Below are 22611 nucleotides of genomic sequence, written 5' to 3'. Positions count from 1 at the left end.
CACCGTTCTAAGCGCTGAATAATAATGATGGCATTTGTTAAGCACTTACTATGTGCCAAGCACTGTTCTAAGCGCTGAATAATAATGAAGGCATTTGTTAAGCGCTTACTATGTGCCAAGCACTGTTCTAAGCGCTGTGGGAGGGGAGGATACAAGGTAATCAGGTTGCCCTATAAGGGGCTCACAGTCTTAATCCCCATTTTCCGGATGAGGGAATTGAGGTAGAATTCTAGCCAAGATATGTAGGGAAATCGATCCATCAGTGGTATTTATCCAGGGCTTCCTAGTTGCAGAACACTGTACTGAGCTCTTGGGATAATACAGTACAATAATAATAATAATAATAATGGCATTTATTAAGTACTTACTATGTGCAAAGCAGTGTTCTAAGCGCTGGGGAGGTTACAAGGTGACCAGGTTGTCCTACAGGGGGCTCACAGTCTTCATCCCCATTTTACAGATGAGGAAACTGAGGCCCAGAGAAGTTAAGCTGACAGCTGACAATGGGCAGAGCCAGGATTTGAACCCATGACCTCTGACTCCAAAGCCCGGGCTCTTTCCACTGAGCCACGCTGCTTCTCTAATATACAAGCAAATCTAATGGCAGAACTGAGTGTTTTTAATTCTTTTCCCATTCCCTTCTCTGCTGTTCTTTGCACCCTTCTTTCCCCCACTCCTTCAGCCCCACGGCACTTATCATCATCATCAGTCGTATTTATTGAGCGCTTACTGTGTGCAGAGCACTGGACTAAGCGCTTAGAGAAGCACTTAGAGAAGTAGGGTGGCCTAGACCACAGGCCTCAGAGTCAGAAGGACCTGGGGTCTAATCCCCGCTCCATCACTTGTCTGCTGGATGACTTTGGGTAAGTCGCTTAACTTCTCTGTGCCTCAGTTACCTCATCTGTAAAATGGTGATTAAGACTGCGAGCCCCATGACCCCATTAATTTCTATCCACCCCGGCTCTTATATAGTGCTTGGCACATAGTAAGCGCCTAACAAGTGCAATTATTATTATCATTATTAACATATCTGTAATTCATTCAGTCATATTTATTGAGCGCTTACTGTGTGCCGAGCACTGTACAAAGCGCTTGGGAAGTAAAAGTTGGCAACATATATTTGTATAATTTATGTATTTATATTAATGTCTCTTGTGGGCAGGACACAAATAATGTACTCTCCCCAGCGCTTAGTACAGTGCTCTGCACACAGTAAGTTCACAATAAATATGATTGATTTTAGTAGGCTGGTAAAGTGAAACTTGGTAGTTTTTGTTGTTGTTGTTGTTATTGTTCTTTTACTAAGTTTTCATATACTATCATCATCAGTATTTGACCCAGTGTTGCCAACTTGTACTTCCCAAGCGCTTAGTATAGTGCTCTGCACACAGTAAGCCTCAATAAATACAATTGATTGGTTGATGGTACACATACTATGGGAATATGAAGAAAAACAAAGATGTAATTGGTTAAAAACAAATGTTGGCAAAATGAATACCTAGGATGTATAACTCATGTACACTTCTAGACTGTGAGCCCGCTGTCGGGTAGGGACCGTCTCTAGATGTTGCCAACTTGTACGTCCCAAGCGCTTAGTACAGTGCTCTGCGCACAGTAAGCGCTCAATAAATACGATTGAGTGAATGAATGCACACACTGTGATTGTCCAGCTGATCAAACAGTCAGTAGTATTTATTGAGCACTTACTGTGTGCCAAGCACTGGACTAAGTGCTTGAGAGTAGTAAATTTCAGCAGAGAAGCAGTACAACAACAATATAATAGAGAAGCAGCATGGCTTAGTGGCCGGAGCCCAGGCCCGGGAGTCAGAACATCATGGGTTCTAATCATCATCATCATCATCATCAATCGTATTTATTGAGCGCTTACTATGTGCAGAGCACTGTACTAAGCGCTTGGGAAGTACAAATTGGCAACATATAGAAACAGTCCCTACCCAACAGTGGGCTCACAGTCTAAAAGGGGGAGACAGAGAACAAAACCAAGCATACTAACAAAATAAAATACATAGAATAGATATGTACAAGTAAAATAAATAAATAAATAAATAGAGTAATAAATCTGTACAAACATATATACATATATCCAGGTGCTGTGGGGAAGGGAAGGAGGTAAGGCGGGGGGTTGGAGAGGGGGACGAGGGGGAGAAGAAGAAAGGGGCTGAGTGTGGGAAGGCCTCCTGGAGGAGGTGAGCTCTCAGCAGGGCCTTGAAGGGAGGAAGAGAGCGTGCTTGGCGGATGGGCAGAGGGATTGGGGGCATTCCAGGCCCGGGGGAGGACGTGGGCCGGGGGTCGATGGCGGGACAGGCGAGAACGAGGCCTAACGGGGAGGAGATTAGCGGCGGAGGAGCGGAGGGGGCGGGCTGGGCTGGAGAAGGGGAGAAGGGAGGGGAGGGAGGAGGGGGCCAGGGGATGGATGGATGGATGGATGGACAGCCTGGAAGCCCAGGGGGAGGAGTTTCTGCCTGATGCGCAGATTGATTGGTAGCCACTGGAGATTTTTGAGGAGGGGAGTAATATGCCCAGAGCGTTTCTGGACAAAGATAATCCGGGCACCAGCATGAAGTATGGATTGAAGTGGAGAGAGACACGAGGATGGGAGATCAGAGAGAAGGCTGGTGCAGTAATCCCGGGTCCGCCACTTATCCGCTGTGTGACTTCTCGGTGCCTCAGTTACCGCAGGTGGGAAATGGTGTTTGAGACTGTGAGCCCCACGAGGGACTGGGACTGTGTCCCACCCAATTTGCGTGAATCCACCCCAGTGCTTAGTATTGTACCTGGCACATAGGAAGCGCTTAATAAATACCAGTATTTCATTTCAGTTCAACAGTCATTTAATACAACTTCATTCTCAGTCTCCTTTGCAGGCTCCCCATCCGCTTACTATAGGGGTTCCTCAAGGTTCAGTTCTTGGTCCCCTTCTGTTCTCGATCTACACTCACTCCCTTGGTGACCTCATTCGCTCCCACGGCTCCAACTGTCATCTCTACGCTGATGACACCCAAATCTACATCTCTGCCCCTGCTCTCTCCCCCTCCCTCCAGGCTCGCACCTCCTCCTGCCTTCGGGACATCTCCATTTGGATGTCTGCCCGCCATCTAAAACTCAATGTGTCCAAGACTGAACTCCTTATCCTCCCTCCCAAACCCTGCCCTCTCCCTGACTTTCCCATCACTGTAGACGGCACTACCATCTTTCCCGTCTCACGAGCCCGCATCCTCGACTCCGCTCTCTCGTTCACCCCACACATCCAATCCGTCGCCAAAACCTGCCGGTCTCACCTCCGCGACATCGCCAAGATCCGCCCTTTCCTCTCCATCGAAGAGAGTTTTTTTTTTTTAATGGCATTTGTTAAGCCCTTACTCTGTGCCAGGCACTGTAGTAAGCGTTGGGGTGGTTACAGGCTAATCAGGTTAGACACAGTCCCTGTCCCACTTAAGGCTCACAAGCTTTTAATCTCCATTTTTCGGATGAGGGAACTGAGGCCCAGTGAAGTGACTTGCCCAGGGTGACGCCGCAGACAAGTGGCGGGGCCAGGATTAGAACCCAGGTCCTTCCAGGCCCACGGTCTCTCCACTGGGCCATGCTGCTTCTCTGTGGGTTCGTTAAGAAGGCGTTGGAGACGGGGAGGGCCCTGGTTTGGTGGGTTTGCGGGGAAGGAAGTTCTCCGGAGGAGGAATCAATCAATCAATCGTATTTATTGAGCGCTTACTGTGTGCAGAGGAAGGGGCTGAGATGGAAGAGTCCCGAGCGAAGCACTAAGCCACCCGCGCGGGTGGATCTCTGCAACGAACGGTGTATGTTTTCCCGTCTAGGTCTGCAGTCATGAGCCACTCGAAAGCCAAGGAAGCCAAGATGTTGGAGGTTCAGTTTGTGGGGGATGACGACGTGCTCAATCACATCCTTGAAAAAGAAGAAGGTATTCCGTGCGTCTGGGGGAAAGATGCTTGGTTCCTGATGCTTGGACTGCTTTAGGGTCGTTGTCGAGAAGGGTGAGGTCGCTCCAATCCTGGCCCTCCAATCCTCTCGTGGCCCTTGTTGACCATAATGATTATGGTACTTGTTAAGTGCTTACAGTGTGCCAAGCACCGCTCTAAACCCTGGGGATTATACAAGGTAATCAGGTTGGACACAGTCCCCGTCCCGCTCTTATCCCCATTTTACAGATGAGGAAACTGAGGCCCAGAGAAGGGCAGTGGCTTGCCCCAGGCCACCCGGCAGACAGGTGACAGAGCCGGGATTAGAACCCAGGTCCTTCTGGCCCCCAGGCCCTAAGCCGCGATGCTTCCTCTTGTTAGACACGGAACGCCGGACCCACTGGGCCATCGGGCCCACCCGGGAACGAGGAATCTCTTACATCCTTAGGGTTTCGCCCTCAGACACGGGTATTTTAGAGGGCTGATTACCAAAACGGTGCCCGCAGGACCCTTGTTTTCATCGTCCCAAGTTTCCTTTGTTCACCGCTCAATGCCCCGCTCTGCAAAATTCCAAGTAACCACCACAGCAGCTTAGGTTCGTGAGCAATGGCGGTCGACGTCTTTCAGAATCAGGCTAATGTTGCCAGCCGAAGCTGCCCTGCTGGTATATCTCCATCCGTCATTGGGGAGTTTGGTGGCCAAAGGGGATTTCAGTGATGTCCCGGGAGGAAATGAATTGATCGAGAATGCTTTTCTTTTCATTTGTCTAAAAGAAGGTCCTCACCGTACCTCGTTCTCCTCCCCGTACCTCGTTCTCGCCTGTCCCGCCATCGACCCCCGGCCCACGTCCTCCCCCGGGCCTGGAATGCCCCCATCCCTCTGCCCCTCCGCCAAGCTCGCTCTCTTCCTCCCTTCAAGGCCCTACTGAGAGCTCACCTCCTCCAGGAGGCCTTCCCAGACTAAGCCCCTTCCCTCCTCTCCCCCTCGTCCCCCTCTCCATCCCCCCCATCTTACCTCCTTCCCTTCCCCACAGCCCCTGTATATATGGATATATGTTTGTACATATTTATTACTCTATTTATTTTACTTGGACATATCTATTCTATTTATTTTATTTTGTTACTGTGTTTGGTTTTGTTCTCTGTCTCCCCCTTTTAGACTGTGAGCCCACTGTTGGGCAGGGACTGTCTCTATATGTTGCCAATTTGTACTTCCCAAGCGCTTAGTACAGTGCTCTGCACACAGTAAGCGCTCAATAAATACGATTGATGATGATGATGATGTCCCGGGAAGAAATGAGTTGATCGAGAGTGCTTTTCTTTTCATTTGTCTAAAAGAAGGGGTTCGAACGAGCCCCATGTTGGGTGCAAACAGGCAGCCTTTTCTGTTTCAAATATATTGAATCGACTACACGCGGCCCGGCTTTTGACTTTCTGGCCATGACCGCAGGGGCGAAACTCCGGCGGGACCGAGCGCAGTTGTTAGTCAACATGAAGAAATTCCTGAAGAAGCAAGAATGTGATTCAGCAGCCGATGAGCAGGAAGTCCTGAAAGAGAAGAACTACGTGGACGTTCTAGGAACTGATGCTCAAGGTACGGAGACTGTACACACACACACATATGCACACAAACACGTATTAGTCCAGTGCTCTGCACACAGTAAGCGCTCAATGAATGCGATTGAACGAATAGGGAAAATTGTAGCTTGTGGCATAGTGGACAGAGCATGGACCTGGCCTTCAGAGGATCTGGGTTCTGCCCCGTGTCCGCTGTGTGACCCTAGCCAAGTCGCTTCACTTCTCTGGGCCTCCGTTTCCTCATCAATCGTATTTATTGAGCGCTTACTATGTGCAGAGCACCGTACTAAGCGCTTGGGAAGTACAAATTGGCAACACATAGAGACAGTCCCTACCCAACAGTGGGCTCACAGTCTAAAAGGGGGAGACAGAGAACAAAACCAAACATACTAACAAAATAAAATAAATAGAATAGACATGTGCAAGTAAAATAAATAAATAAATAGAGTAATAAATATGTACAAACATATCTACATATATACATCTCATCTGTCAAATGGGGATGAAGTCTGTGAACCCCATGTGGGACATGGATTGTGTCCAACTTGATTAGCTTGTATCTACCTCATAGGTTAGTACCGATGCCTGGCACATAGTAAGCACTTAATAGATACCATTGAAAAAAAATTCCTGCCCTAATAATAATAATGATGGCATTTATAAAGCGCTTACTATGTGCAAAGCACTGTTCTAAGCGCTGCGGAGGTTACAGGGTGATCAGGTTGTCCCATGGGGGGCTCACAGTCTTAATCCCCATTTTCCAGATGAGGGAACTGAGGCCCAGTGAAGTGACTTACCCAAAGTCACCCAGCTGACAATTGGCGGAGGTGGGATTAGAACCCATGACCTCTGACTCCAAAGCCCGGGCTCTTTCCACTGAGCCACGCTGCTTCTCTATTTTGTCAGAGGAGATGACCGATTAAGAAAGAGTACCACAGCGATTGCAAGGAGTACCAACTCCGAGGTTGTCTGTGGCCCACTGGGGTTCAAAATTTCTTCAAATGCATTTTAATATCTTCCTCTTTTTTTTTTTTATGGTATCTGTTAAGCGCTTCCCACATGCCAGGCACTGTTTCTAAGCACTGGGATAGATAGAAGGTGAGCGGGTGGAACATACTCCATGTCCCTCGGCTCCCAGACATCAATCCCCATTTTACAGATGAGGGAACTGAAGCCTAGAGAAGTGAAGTGACTCGCCCAAGGTCACACAGCCGACACTTGGTAGGGCCGGGACTAGAACCCAGGTCCTTCGGACTCCCAAGCCCCTGCTCTGTCCACTAGACCACACTGCTGGTGCTTCAGTATGAAGAGCGGCTTATAAAAGTTGCAAGCGTCATTTTTTGTATAGAGTTTTAAAGATCTAACGGGATGGCGGTGGTTTTTGATGTGATCCTACCGTCGGAGAATCCCGTGGGCCTGCCGCTTTGATTCCTCTGGAGAGCCCACCAGGCGGGAGGTGGGCTTCCACCCTGGCCCTCTCCTTACTCCATCTGCCTCCTAGGAAAGGATCAGGTGAGTGACTGGCTCCCTTTAAACCGCTTCATCATCATCATCGTCATCACCAATTGTATTTATTGAGCGCTTACTGTGTGCAGAGCACTGTACTAAGCGCTTGGGAAGTACACGTTGGCAACATCTAGGGACAGTCCCTACCCAACAGTGGGCTCACAGTCTAAAAGAGGGGGAGACAGAGAACAAAACCAAACGTACTAACAAAATAAAATAAATAGAATAGATATGTACAAGTAAAATAAATAGAGTAACAAATATGTACAAACATATATACATATATACAGGTGCTGTGGGGAAGGGAAGGAGGTAAGATGGGGGGATAGAGAGGGGGACAAGGGGGAGAGGAAGGAAGGGGCTCAGTGTGGGAAGGCCTCCTGGAGGAGGTGAGCTCTCAGGAGGGCCTTGAAGGGAGGAAGAGAGCTAGCTTGGCGGATGGGCAGAGGGATTGGGGGCATTCCAGGCCCGGGGGAGGACGTGGGCCGGGGGTCGATGGCGGGACGGGCGAGAACGAGGTACGGGGAGGAGATTAGCGGCGGAGGAGCGGAGGGTGCGGGCTGGGCTGGAGAAGGACAGAAGGGAGGGGAGCTAGGAGGGGGCCAGGGGATGGATGGATGGACAGCCTGGAAGCCCAGGGGGAGGAGTTTCTGCCTGATGCGCAGATTGATTGGGAGCCACTGGAGATTTTTGAGGAGGGGAGTAACATGCCCAGAGCGTTTCTGGACAAAGACAATCCAGGCGGCAGCATGAAGTATGGATTGAAGTGGGGAGAGACACGAGGATGGGAGATCAGAGAGAAGGCTGATGCAGTAGTCCAGACGGGATAGGATGAGAGCTTGAACGAGAAGGGTAGCGGTGTGGGTGGAGAGGAAAGGGCGGAGCTTGGCAATGTTGCGGAGCCTCTTCAGCCTCTCTTCGTCCAAAGCTAGGGACGAAGGCAAATCTCAGATTCAATTCCTCATGCAGGTGTGGCTCCCGGGTCACCTCACCGGCTCGGTTCCAATGGCCCAATCCCGGTTCAGAGGCACCAGGGTTAAATCTCTTAACTTCTCCGGGCCTCCGTTGCCCCCACCCGGAAAATGGGAATTCAGTCGGCTCATCTCCCTCCTCCTTAAACCGCTAGCTCCGTGCGGGATAGGGAACATCGCCAACGCCCTTTCCCTGCGTCCTGTGGGATCTGAGCCAAAGGGCTGTTGATTGTTAGCCAGCCTCCAACTCAGAAAGCCCACCTGCGGGGCAGAAAGGGATCTTTTGTTCTCACCCCGAGGAGGGGTCCAAGATGGTTTCCCACCCTCCACCTCGGGGTTCAGACGAGGCCTGAGTATCTTCTCTCTCTTCTGTGGCAGCAGCCAGAAAGGCCAACTCAAATCTGTACCTAATCAATCAATAAATGCGTAATCAATAAATACGATTGATAATGACCTCACTTAGAAGGAGATAGCTCTGTTTGGTATCATTCTGTCACTCGAGAAACACAGACCCAGTATACTCGCACCCGGACTAGTGAGTGGAGTTCTGGTTGCCTGATCTTCTAGACTGTGAGCCCACTGTTGTGTAGGGACCGTCTCTCTATGTTGCCAACTTGGACTTCCCAAGCGCTTAGTCCAGTGCTCTGCACACAGTAAGCGCTCAATAAATACGATTGAATGAATGAATGATCTTGAGAAGGGGGCTGAAGAAGCTTCTTTACGAGGAGAGGCAAGAGAAGCTTAGGATTCTCAAGTCTGGAAAGGAGCTAATTGAAGTCTGCAAAAAGATGAAGGGTGGGAGAAAAACGAACAGGGAATCGAGGATCCTTAAATTGTACAGCACCGGGGCAGAATGGCCCCGATTGAAGGTTCCTACCGTCGAGTCCAACAAAAAAAATCAAGTCGCAGCAACGTAGCCAAACGTTGCAATATTCAGTAACAGGTCTGTATAGATGAGGCGTGGCTCAGTGGAAGGAGCACGGGCTTTGGAGTCAGAGGTCATGGGTTCGATTCCTGGCTCCGCCACGTCTGCTTTGTGACCTTAGGCAAGTCACTTAACTTCTCTGAGCCTCAGTTCCCACATCTGTAAAATGAGGATTAAGACTGTGAGCCCCATGTGGGACAACCTGATCACTTAGAACAGTGCTTTGCACATAGTAAGTGCTTAACAAATGCCATCATAATTATTATTATTATTATTATTATTATTATGAGGGCAAACCTAATCTGTTGGCCTAAAAGCGGGCTTAACCTCATCACTGAAAGATGCGAGAGGTTCTAATCAGTGGCGGGCGTGGTGTTCCTTCACACCAACAACAGAATCCAATTAATTATGGCTCCGCTTTTCCTTAGGGACGACGGGACAGGGCTGAAATTGATGCCAGGGGAAGCATGATTTAGGAAAACAAGGTAGATTAATGCAAAACAGAGATGGAGTAAGGCTGGTTAAGAGTTGGCTTCCAAAATCCGAACAATGGAAATGCTTTTTCTCTTGCTGGGTGGTGAGCATGTGGCATTCATGTAATAATAATGATAGCATTTATTAAGCGCTTATTATGTGCAAAGCATTGTTCTAAGCGCTGGGGAGGTTACAGGGTGATGAGGTTGTCCCACGGTGGGCTCACAGTTTTCATCCCAATTTTACAGATGAGGTAACTGAGGCCCAGAGAAGTGAAGTGACTTGCCCACAGTCACACAGCAGACAGGTGGTGGAGCTGGGATTTGAACCCATGACCTCTAACTCCAAAACCCAGGCTCTTTCCACTGAGCCACGCTTCTTCTCTATTATAATAACGGCATTTTGTTAAGCGCTTACTATGTGCAAAGCAGTGTTCTAAGCGCTGGGGGGTTACAAGGTGATCAGGTTGTCCCACGTAGAGCTCACAGTCTTACTCCCCATTTTACAGATGAGGTACTGAGGCTCAGAGAAGTGAAGTGACTTGTCCAATGTCACACAGCAGACATGTGGAGGATCCGGGATTCGAACCCGTGACCTCTGACTCCAAAGCCCGGGCTCTTTCCACTGAGCCACGCTGCTTCTGTAGTACAGTGACTGGCACACAGTCATTATCACAGGAAGCGGTCCAAATGAAAAGACCAGCAGGTTCCCCTGAGGAGCAGCATAATATAGTGGGTACAGCATAGGGCTGGGAGTCAGAAGGACCTGGGTTCTGGCAATTATAGTAATGATGATATTTGTTAAGCGCTTACTATGTGCCAAACACTGTTCTAAGCAGTAGGGTAGATACAAGATTGTCCCACTTGGGACTCAGTGTCTTAATCCCCGTTTAGCAGATGAGGTAACTGAGGCACAGAGAAGTTACGTGGCTTGCCCAAGGTCACACAGCAGTCAAGTGGCGGAGTCAGGATTAGAACCCATGTCCTCTGACTCCCAAGCCCGGGCTCTTTCCATTAATAATAATAATAATAATAATGGCATTTATTAAGCGCTGACTATGTGCAAAGCACTGTTCTAAGCCCATTAAGCCACTCTGCTTCTCTACTTGTAATTCCACCTCCGCCACGTGCCCGCTGTGACCCCATTGTTGGGTAGGGATTGTCTCTATTTGTTGCCGAATTGTACTTTCCAAGCGCTTAGTACAGTGCTCTGCCCACAGTAAGCGCTCAAGAAATACGATTGAATGAGTGAATGCCGTTGGCCAAGTCCCCTCACTTCTCTGTGCCTCAGTTACCTCAGCCAGTAACACGGGGATCATCATCATCAATCGTATTTATTGAGCGCTTACTATGTGCAGAGCACTGTACTAAGCGCTTGGGAAGTACAAATTGGCAACATATACAGTCCCTACCCAACAGTGGGCTCACAGTCTAAAAAGATTATGAGCCCCTTGTGGGACAGGGACTGTGTCCAACCTGATTAACTCGTATTTACCCCAGCCCTTAGAACAGGGCTGGGCACGTAGTAAGCGCTTAACCAGTACCAAAATTACGAATCGTTATTATTACTGTTAAGATGTGGATCAATTTGTGAAAGAGGATAAGTACGATGGATAAGTAGAGGGGACAGTAGGGATGTAGAGGGGAAAAGATGAAGATGATAGGTGGCCCATTCCTAACTGTTAGAAGGGAGATCAAGAAGGGCATCATTCCTCTACTCATCCCTGCTCCCGTGAGAGAATACTTGGGCCAATGTCAAGAATGCCATATTTGCATTCTTCATATTTGGTGGGTCATAATTTCGGTCTATCGCTGACTTTTCCCGGGTGTGTTCTTGTTTTGTTTTGCTTCTATCCCCCTCACAGAGTCCTTGAGGAACGGCTGCGGCGGTAGCATCCGTGGCGGCAGCGAGGTGTACACTTTTCAGACCAGAAAACATTCGGAAAAGATGGCAGAGCTCGGTATGATCTTTTTCCTGGGTTATCAATAAGTACCACCCTCTTAAGACCAAAAGCTTCCGTTTGAACGACCGAGCTGTGGAAGGAATGGTTTGTTCTTTTTGTTTTTCAGAAATTCGCCTAGTGCGATTTTGGGGTTTTTATTATCACTGGCCTCGGACCAGTACTGTGGAAAGATAAAAGCCCGGCATGTGGGTGTGATTTAGAGTCGAAGTTGCATTTCACTCAGTGGCGCTTGTACATAAATGCTTTCCAAAATCCGAATGAAAAATCTTTCCCTGAATGCTGGTATTCATTCTGTTACCTTATTCTGCAGAAGTGTTAATGCGGTGGAAACAGGGGTGTTTGAACCTCAAATGTTGTGACTGGGATATCTGGAAAGAGCCCGGGCTTGGGAGTCAGAGGTCGTGGGTTCTAATCCCGGCTCCTCCACTTTGTGGCTTCGGGCAAGTCACTTCTCTGTGCCTCATTTCCCTCATCTGTAAAATGGGGATTAAGACTGTGAGCCCCACGTGGGACAACCTGATTACCTTGTATCCCGCCCAGTGCTTAGAATAGTGCTTGGCTTATAGTAAGCGCTTAACAAAATACCATCATCGTTTAACTCCTTGTCTTCCCCATCTGACAGTAACCTCTATTCCTATACCACCTCTCTGCCACTTAGAGCCCCGTGAAATGCTCGAAGCCCCATTCCTAACTGAAAACGGCCCAAGCCCCGTTTAAAAAATATGTAATTGAACCAGTAGGAGTGGATGATGGCAGGGGTATATATTAATGAGATAATGACACTTGAAAAACCGGGGTACCCAACTGCCAATTAAAAAAACTCAACCTTCACTTTTGGTGTTCGGTGGTATTGCAGTAATCTAGTGCAGCCCAACCTCACGTTGGGTACAGGATCACATTCCCGAAAAGCCATCTTCTAGCAGACGTGGGGAGGGGTTCGTGGGAATTTGGAGTGGTAGCAGAAAACAAGTCGTGTATCAAGCCATGGGGCACACCATCCCAAGAGGGTCCTCAAACGCTAATAGTACCACTGGTGAAATTGAATGCTTTGAAAGCCCAGAAGGGTAAACGTGAGAGAGTAAAGTCATTTGAACTTTTGTCGTTTTAAGGAAAATCCGAGACGGTTTCCGGAAAGTCACTTGGTTTCCCTTTGACTCGGGGTCTCGTCGCCCCGACTCGCTCTACGGCAATTATGTCCATCTCTTCTATTGCTTTCTTTACATTAGTGTCCGTCTCTCCCTTTAGACTGTAAGCTGGCTGTGGGCGGGGAATGCGATGATGATGGTGGTGATGGTATTTAAGCTCTTACTATGTGCCAAGCACTGTTCTAAGCCCTGAATGTGCCTGTTTATTGTTGTATTGTACTCTCCCCAGCGCTTCATCCAGTGCTGTGCACGCAGTAAGCGCTCAGTTAATACAACCGACTGAAAGCTACCCCGGTCTCCTCCTGCAGTGTGAGGTGAAGACCATTCATTGATTAAAGATGTTGAGCATTTGGGGCTCTTCCAGTCAAGCTGCGCTATAAACGCAATGCAGTGTCCTTACCTACCCTTTTTTTTTTTTCCTCCGTATCCACTATGACCTCGCATAAAGCTTGTTTGTGTCGTGCTTTCTGTTTGGCTCTCCAGCTTCAGAACTAGCCAGAACGCCAGGGAAGAGCGTTCCCTCAGACTTGCAGGAGCGTTCGGAAAAGATGGCGAGCACCCCCCAAAGTAGTAAGAGTAAGTCGTCGCGTCATTAAACCGACAGGTTTTTAACATCACGATGGAAAACTAGTAGAAGGGAGCCGTGTCTCTTCTCTGTGTTTCATTTCGTTGCCTCAAAAGGATGACTTCATTCATTCATTCAGTCAATCGTATTTATTGAGCGCTTACTGTGTGCAAAGCACTGGACTAAGCGCTTGGGAAGTACAAGTTGGCAACATATAGAGACGGTCCCTACACAACGACGGGCTCACATCATCATCATCTATTGTATTTATTGAGCGCTTACTGTGTGCAGAGCACTGTACTAAGCGCTTGGGAAGTACAAGTTGGCAACATATAGAGACAGTCCCTACCCAACAGTGGGCTCACAGTCTAAGAGGGGGAGACAGAGAACAAAACCAAACATACTAACAAAATAAAATAAATAGACAAAATAAAATAAATAGTCTAGAAGGGGGAGACAGGCAACAAAACATGTGGACAGGTGTCAAGTTATCAGAATAAACAGAAATAAAGCTAGATGCACATCATTAACAAAATAAATAGAATAGTAAATATGGACAAGTAAAATATAGTAATAAATCTGTACAAACCTATACAGGTGCTGTGGGGAGAGGAAGGAGGTAGGGCGGAGGGATGGGGAGGAGGAGAGGAAAAAGGGGGCTCAGTCTGGGTTGCCACCTTAGTCTCTTGACTGAAACAAACGTTCAGGTTTACAGTCCCCCCTGTATCTGTTCTTCCCTCCACTAATGTTCAACAATTAGGAAAAATAAAAGTACTGCATAAACTCTAGTCTTAAGAGCAAGACTAACTATGAGAGTAATTTAATGCTGTGTGTTCTAAGGTCACTGACTAAATTAGTTTGGTGTCTCCAAGGGGGACTAGCTAATTCTGCTGCCCAGATCTTTTTTCCAAATGTCGATCTTGTTCATTCCCCCCCCCAGCCAAGTCTTTGAAGATCTCTAGTGGTCACCCCTTCCTCTGCGCCTCGAGCAGACACTCGTGACCGTGTTATTAAAACACTCAGTCGACTCTCTGCTTCCGAATTGTCCTCTCCTTGCTCCCACTCCACTCCAGCTCGCTCTCTTCATTCCTTTCACCCATTAACCGTGCCTCCTCCTTGTCCCTCTCACGGCCAGCCTCTTCCTCAAACCTTTTCCCCTGACTGGAACGCCCACTTCAAACTGTCCGCATCTCTCCCCATCTTTAAAGCCCTTCTCAGAGCACATCTGTAGGAGGCCAGCCCTAATCAATCAATCAATCAAAGAATTGTATTTATTGAGTCCTTAAACACTGGACTGAGCACTTGGGAGAGTACAAAATATCAGAGTTGGACACATTATATACTACCCAAACTACCCCTTCGGGATTTCTCCATCCTCTAGGCATCATAATACAATCTCAATCAATCAATCGTATCTATTGAGCGCTTACTGTGTGCAGAGCACTGTACTAAGCGCTTGGGAAGTACAAGTTGGCAACATATAGAGACAGTCCCTACCCAGCAGTGGGCTCGCAGTCTAGAAGGGGGAGACAGAGAACAAAACCAAACATATTAACAAAATAAAATAGAATAGATATGTACAATAGATATGTACAAGTAAAATAAATAAATAAATAGAGTAATAAATATGTACAAACATATATACAAGTCCTTCAGGGTGCGCAACACAGCAAGAGTTGGCAGACGCAATCCTTGCCCACAAAGAGCTTGCTTCTGGAGATGTTTTCTGACTTTGAACCTGAATAATCCCCCCCTGCCCCCATACTCATGGTAGGCTAGAGGGACTAAAAGGAAAACATTGTTACTAAAATACAACTAACTAGCTGCCTGAGGGCATCCCAGCAAACAATGCACTATCTTACTACCAGCCATGAACTGTGTGCAGAAAGGGAGGGAAAAGATTTAGCTCAAAGCCAGCAGAAAGGCTCAGTAGGTCCCTGTTCAAGTTGAAATGTCCCTTAATGCCACCTTCCCAATTAACCTAATTTGGCTTCGGGATAATTTAAGTAGCTAAGCTTTCAGGAAAACTACCGTTCAAATATCCGTGTAATTACTTTTGGCCTGAGCCATGCTTGAATCCTAGGAGAGAACCGTTGTCATCAAAGTCAGCAGCTGGATTTTCATCGATGTCTAGCTCATGGCTTCTCTTGAGCTTGGCTGATTATATTCTCCCGAAACGGTCACGTCTCTGCCTCCTTTCTCTTCTTTCTCCGCTTTGCAAATTATTTGAATATCTGTCTCTCCAGCTAGATTGCAAGCTCCTCGAAGGCAGGGATCATGCCTGGTTTTTTTTACCCTCCCAAGCATGAAGTATCAGTGCTTCGCCCAGAGTAAGCCCACAGGAAATACTATTGATTGATTGACTCAAAGCCTGCCTCAGTTCTTCACTTTTCATTCGTTCATTCATTCAGTCGTGTTTATTGAGCGCTTACTGTGTGCAGAGCACTGTACTAAGCGCTTGGGAAGTACAAGTTGGCAACATATAGAGACGGTCCCTACCCAACAGCGGGCGCTCAGTCTAGAAGGGGGAGACGAGCAGAACGTGACTGGTAGCAGTGGGATCGAAATCAGAAATTTTACTTTTAGCCACTAGAATATCTCGTATTCAAGGAGAGGGTTTTTTATTCTCAAAAGCTGGAGCTAATTACCTTAAAATTTGATGTCACTGAGGTGTACCGTACTTGATCACATTCATTTTTGTTTGTTTTTTTAGAACGTTCTACTTCAGAAAAAACCCAGTCAAAGGTAAGCCATAAACTGAAAGTATTGTTAATTTTAATTCTTTAGCTCTTGAGTGTATACTAGTTAACCTTAAGTCAGTGATGAAATTTCAGCAACAGATCAATGACGTGCATTTATGTGATGATTTTTTCCTTTGTTTGCACCGTCTACCCTATTTTGGATGAGATACCTGCAGGTTTTGGTGATTTTAAAGATTCTTTTTAAGTACCCCTTATCTGGTTAGGGGGGTGGTTTCCCCTTCTCCCACTCTGTAAAGAGTGTAAGTCATACCTATGGTCAGATTTGGCTTATCTCTTGTGAGCGTCAACTCCCATTGGAGCCCTCATCTCAAAACCAAGCTCCAGGGCCGCTTTCCTCCTGGTCAGTCAGCTAATCAAAAATTCCCGTCGTTGATCCCCAAAATCCTGGCTAGAAGAGCTTCGGGTCACCTGCAGACACCGACATTGCGTGTCCTATTCAACACTCTCCCTTTTTCCTCGCTTTCCCTGGTCCTCCAGGATCTATCTTTTGTCATCTTCAGGGGTCTCCAGGTCAAATCTCCTCCAGTTCTTTATCAAATCATCCTTCCATTCCTCAGAAAAGGGATGTTCAGTGGTCTGGAGTCACATTTTCCATTCTTTTTTTTTTTCTTTTTTTTTTTTTTTACAGGTTAAAAAGAAGAATGAATTTGTTTCAACTACGCCTTACAGACTAAGGAAGAGACTGACAGGTGTGTGCCTTTTTTTAGTAAATTCCCACTAAGAGAAATAGTCTATTCAGAGCCCATTGTTGGGTAGGGACTGTCTCTACATGGTGCCAACTTGTACTTCCCAAGCGCTTAGTACAGTGCTCTGCACACAGTAAGCGCTCAATAAATATGATTGATAATGATAGAAATCCAACCAGTAAAATAAACTTAATTTTTTATCCATTAGGACCTGGTTTGTAGATAATACTGCTCATTTGTAGATAGAGCTGGGACCTGGGAGGTGAAAGGACCTGGGTTCTAATTCTGGCTCTGCCACTTGTCTGCTGTGTGACCTTGGGCAAGTCTCTTCACTTCTGTGCCTCAGTTTCCTCATCTGTAAAATGGGAATAAAGACTGTGAGCCCTATGTGGGACAGGGACTTTGTCCAGCCTGATCATCTCGTATCGATGACTGAACTCCTCAACATGTCGAAGACTGAACTCCTTGTCTTCCCTCCCAAACCTTGCCCTCTCCCTGACTTTCCCATCTCTGTTGACGGCACTACCATCCTTCCCGTCTCACAAGCCCGCGACCTTGGTGTCATCCTCGACTCCGCTCTCTCATTCACCCCTCACATCCAAGCCGTCACCAAAACCTGCCGGTCTCAGCTCCGCAACATTGCCAAGATCCGCCCTTTCCTCTCCATCCCAACCGCTCCCCTGCTCGTTCAAGCTCTCATCCTATCCCGTCTGGACTACTGCATCAGCCTTCTCTCTGATCTCCCATCCTCCTGTCTCTCCCCACTTCAATCCATACTTCATGCTGCTGCCCAGATTATCTTTGTCAAGAAACGCTCTGGACATATCACTCCCCTCCTCAAAAATCTCCAGTGGCTACCAATCAATCTGCGCATCAGGCAGAAACTCCTCACTCTGGGCTTCCAGGCTGTCCATCCATCCATCCCCTGGCCCCCTCCTACCTCACCTCCCTTCTGTCCTTCTCCATCGCAGTCCGCACCCTCCGCTCCTCCGCCGCTGATCTCCTCCCCGTACCTCGCTCTCGCCTGTCCCGCCATCGACCCCCGGCCCACGTCATCCCCCGGGCCTGAAATGCCCCCAATCCCTCCGCCCACCCGCCAAGCTAGCTCTCTTCCTCCCTTCAAGGCCCTGCTGAGAGCTCCTCTCCTCCAGGAGGCCTTCCCAGACTGAGCCCCTTCCTTCCTCTCCCCCTCATCCCCCTCTCCATCCCCCCCATCTTACCTCCTTCCCTTCCCCACAGCACCTGTATATATGTATATATGTTTGTACATATTTTTTTACTCTATTTTACTTGTACATATCTATTCTATTTATTTTATTTTGTTAGTATGTTTGGTTTTGTTCTCTGTCTCCCCCTTCTAGACTGTGAGCCCACTGTTGGGTAGGGACTGTCTCTATATTTTGCCAATTTGTACTTCCCAAGTGCTTAGTACAGTGCTCTGCACATAGTAAGCGCTCAATAAATACGATTGATGATGATGATGATGATGATGATCTCGTATCTACCCCAGCTCTTAGAACAGTGCTTGGCACATAATAAGTGCTTAACAAGTGCCATAATTATTAATTATGATTATTAAAATGCAGTACGTATTAAGTACGTACGAATGTCCGCGGTCGTATCGCCACTAAACTATCGTACCTGGCTTCTCACTGTGGTCAGGTTTGGCTTGTCTTTCCCTGCCTCTAATCTGTACCGTACGCTGAGAAGCAGCGTGGCTCAGTGGAAAGAGCCCGGGCTTGGGAGTCAGAGGTCATGGGTTCTGATCTCGGCTCTGCCACTTGTCAGCTGTGTGACTTTGGATAAGTCATTTCACTTCCCTGGGCCTCAGTGACCTCATCTGTCCAATGGGGATGAAAACTGTGAGCCCCACGTGGGACAACCTGATCACCTTGTATCTCCCCCAGCGCTTAGAACAGAGAAGCAGCGTGGCTCAGTGGAAAGAGCCCGGGCTTTGGAGTCAGAGGTCCTGGGTTCAAATCCCGGCTCCGCCACTTGTCAACTGTGTGACTTTGGGCAAGTCACTTAACTTCTCTGGGCCTCAGTTTACCTCATCTGTAAAATGGGGATTAAGACTGTGAGCCCCCGTGGGACAACCTGATCACCTTGTAACCTCCCCAGCGCTTAGAACAGTGCTTTGCACATAGTAAGCACTTAATAAATGCCATTTAAAAAAAAAAAAAACAGAGGAGGAGCAGCGTGGCTCAGTGGAAAGAGCCCGGGCTTTGGAGTCAGAGGTCATGGGTTCAAACCCCATCTCCGCCACTTGTCAGCTGGGCCTCAGTTCCCTCATCTGGAAAATGGGGATTAAGACTGTGAACCGCACGTGAGACAACCTGATCACCTTGTATCCCCACTAGTGCTTAGAACAGTGCTTTGCACATAGTAAGCGCTTAACAAATACCATTATTATTATTATTACTAAGCGCTTGGGGAAATGCAGTACAACAATACCATTAATTGATTCCTAGCCAGGAAACAGCAGCACTTTTCCCCAGCGCTAAGAACAGTGCTTTGCACATAGTAAGTGCTTAATAAATGCCGTCATAATAATAATAATAATATTTAGACTGTGAGCCCACTGTTGGGTAGGGACTGTCTCTATATGTTGCCAACTTGGACTTCCCAAGCGCTTAGTACAGTGTTCTGCACACAGTAAGCGCTCAATAAATACGATTGATGATGGTGATTGATGATGATAATGGCATTTATTAACGGTACTTGGCACATAGTGAGCGCTTAACAAATACCATCATTATTCCGCTGCTACAAGAACCGTCTTCCCGAAGCGCTGCTTGGCAAGTCTCTCTCCTCTCCTCAAAACTTTCCATTCATTCATTCATTCCTTCAGTCGTATTTATTGAGCGCTTACTGTGTGCAGAGCACTGTACTGAGCGCTTGGGAAGGACAGATCGGCCACATATAGAGACGGTCCCTACCCAACAGCGGGTTTCCATCGGCTCCCTGACGAACTCACCTCATTTTACCAATCCTCTCCCACCTTCTTCCCAAGCTAATCTTCCAACAGAGCCGGTCTTGGGAGGTCCTGGGTTCTAATCCTGGCTCTGCGACTCATCTGCTGTGTGACCTCGGGCAAGTCGCTTCACTTCTCTGTGCTCAGTTTCCTCATCTGGCAAATGGGAATTCAGACCATGAGTCCTATGTGGGACAGGGACTGCGTCCAACCTGATTATCTTCTATCTAAGAGAAGCGACGTGGCTCAGTGGAGAGATCCCGGGCTCGGGAGTCAGAGGACGTGGGTTCTAATCCCGGCTCCGCCACTTGTCTGCTGTGTGTCCTTGGGCAAGCCACTTCACTTCTCTGGACCTCAATTAGAAGCAGCGTGGCTCAGTGGAAAGAGCACGGGCTTTGGAGTCAGAGGTCATGGGTTCGAATGCCGACTCCGCCACATGTCTGCTGTGTGACCCTGGGCAGGTCACTTAACTTCTCTGAGCCTCAGTTACCTCATCTGTAAAATGGGGATTAAGACTGTGAGCCCCACGTGGGACAACTTGATCACCTTGTATCCCCCCCAGCGCTTAGAACAGTGCTCTGCACATAGTAAGCGCTTAACAAATGCCATTATTATTTATTTATTTATTATTAATTACCTCATCTGGAAAATGGGGATGAAGACTGCGAGCCCCATGTGGGACAACCTGATGACCTTGTATCTACCCCAGCGCTTAGAACAGTGCTTGGCACCTAGTAAGCACTTAACAAATACCATAATTATTTATTTTTACCCCAGCGCTTAGTACAGTGCTTGGCACAAAGTGAGTGCTTAACAAATACCCCAATTATTATTATTATGACGTCTCTGTCAGCCCTCCCATTTTCATTCATTCATTCAATCGTATTTATTGAGCGCTTACTGTGTGCAGAGCACTGTACTAAGCGCTTGGGAAGTACAAGTTGGCAACATATAGAGAAGGTCCCTACCCAACAGCGGGCTCACAGTCTAGAAGGGGGAGACAGACAACAAAACACAGTATATTAACAAAATAAAATAAATATCATGCTGTTCCCTTGGCTTGGAACTGCTCCCTTCGGACTCTGACCAAACCATCAAGACCGAAGCTCTCCCCATATTCAAAGCCTACCTAAAAGCCCCCCTTTTTCCATATTCCCCCTTTTAGACTGTGAGCCCACTGTTGGGTAGGGACCGTCTCTATATGTTGCCAACTTGTACTTCCCAAGCACTTAGTCCAGTGCTCTGCACACAGTAAGCGCTCAATAAATACAATTGATTGATTCTCAAAACACTCTCACATCGCTTATCTCCCGTTTGTGCCCCCCTCACAACAACCCTTGTGAGGTAGGTAGAAAAGTAGGTATTTCCCCCCCCTTTCAGACTGTGAGCCCACTGTTGGGTAGGGACCGTCTCTATATGTTGCCAACTTGTCCTTCCCAAGCGCTTAGTACAATGCTCTGCACCCAGTAAGCGCTCAATAAATATGATTGATTGATTGATTGATATTCCTCTTCTGAATTATTCCCAGAAACACCTTCCCATTGTTTTAAGCGGATATGCCCAGAAGCAGCGTGGCTCAGTGGAAAGAGCCCGGGCTTTGGAGTCAGAAGTCATGGGTTCAAATCTCAGCTCCACCAATTGTCAGCTGTGTGACTTTGGGCAAGTCACGTCACTTCTCTGGGCCTCGGTTACCTCATCTGGAAAATGGGGATGAAGACTGGGAGCCCCCCGTGGGACAACCCGATCACCTTGTAACCTCCCCAGTGCTGAGAACAGGGCTTTGCACATAGGAAGCACTTAATAAATGCCATTATAAATTAAATTTTAAAGCACTCTATCCTCTTGTCCCTCCTGTCTTACCTCATTGATGTACTATAACCCAGCACGCTCACTTTGTTTCTCGAAAGTCAGCCTACTCACTGCACCTTAATCTCGTCTCTCCCGCTCACATCCCGCCTCTGGCCTGGAATTCCCTCCCTATCTTCATATCGGACATCCCTCACCCTCCCCACCTTCAAAGCCTTATTAAAATCGCATCTCGGAGAGGCTTTCTCTGACTAAGCCCTCGAACAGTGCTTTGCACATAGTAAGCGCTTAATAAATGCCATCATTATTATTATTTCCCCTCCTCTCTCTCCCATCTGTTTCATCCTTGCCCTTGGATTTGCCCCCTGAATTCATCCACCTTCAGCCCCGCAGCACCTCTGGGCATAGCCTTAATTTATTTTCACGTCTGCCTCTGAAAACCTACACTTACTTAAAACCTACAAATGTATAAAATCTCAGGCTTTGAAAACAGGGCCCACTCTGTGCAATTCAGGGCAATTTTTTTATACCGTTGATTATTTTTTGGTTACGGTGGAAGTTCGTACTGCCTCATTTCGTTTGCATAACGCATTCTTTTGTGATCGTGGATGCGCAGTGGAATTTATCTTTTTGTAATCCAGAGACCGCAAAGTTAGGTGTGTGGTCCGGGGTAGAGAACGTGATGTTAGTGTCGATCAACAGTTGCCATAGCGACTCGTGATTCTAAGAGGTTTTGATCAGCATGGGTTAAATGGGATATATTCGGGTCCCTAGTCCCAATTAATTCAGTCTGGCTCTTAATCTCGTAATGGAACATTATGGAACATTCTGGAACATGTGAAGAATTATTCATCATCAACAACAAGTGTTTATTGAGCCTCCAGAGAGATTGTGCGTGATTAGTCTGCCATCAGCTCCAGGGAAATCTCCTGAGAGGGAGAGCAAGGATTCCACCCACGGCAACACAGTGGATCAACCAGTGGTATTTATTGAGCGCTTACTGTGTGCAGAGCACTGTAATAATAATAATAATAATAATGATGGCATTTATTAAGTGCTTACTATGTGCAAAGCACTGTTATAATAATAATAATAAAAATGGCATTTATTAAGGGCTTACTATGTGCAAAGCACTGTTCTAAGTTAGGGTAACTACAGGGTGATCAGGCTGGCCCACGGGGGGCTCACAGTCTTAATCCCCATTTTACAGATGAGGTCGCTGAGGCACAGAGAAGTTAGGTGACTTGCCCAAAGTCACACAGCTGACAATCGGTGGAGCCGGAATTTGAACCCATGACCTCTGACCCTAAAGCCCGCGCTTT

General features: G+C 47.4%; 1 protein-coding gene across 1 annotated transcript in view; it reads left to right on the top strand.

Annotated features, from left to right (window-relative positions):
- Nucleotides 1-22611, top strand: part of ORC2 (origin recognition complex subunit 2) — a 92489-nt gene that overhangs the window by 19988 nt on the left and 49890 nt on the right. Inside the window, exons 2-7 of the mRNA XM_038749202.1 lie at nt 3834-3937; nt 5385-5528; nt 11253-11348; nt 12980-13072; nt 15775-15806; nt 16452-16512. Of these exons, the coding sequence (XP_038605130.1) occupies nt 3844-3937; nt 5385-5528; nt 11253-11348; nt 12980-13072; nt 15775-15806; nt 16452-16512 (520 nt within the window). The 5' untranslated portion in view covers nt 3834-3843. The remainder of the gene's footprint in view (nt 1-3833; nt 3938-5384; nt 5529-11252; nt 11349-12979; nt 13073-15774; nt 15807-16451; nt 16513-22611) is intronic.

Source organism: Tachyglossus aculeatus, chromosome 7, assembly GCF_015852505.1.
Source record: "Tachyglossus aculeatus isolate mTacAcu1 chromosome 7, mTacAcu1.pri, whole genome shotgun sequence".
Taxonomy (NCBI): domain Eukaryota; kingdom Metazoa; phylum Chordata; class Mammalia; order Monotremata; family Tachyglossidae; genus Tachyglossus; species Tachyglossus aculeatus.
Note: the sequence above shows the minus strand (reverse complement) of the source record. Positions and strands in the feature narration are given on the sequence as shown.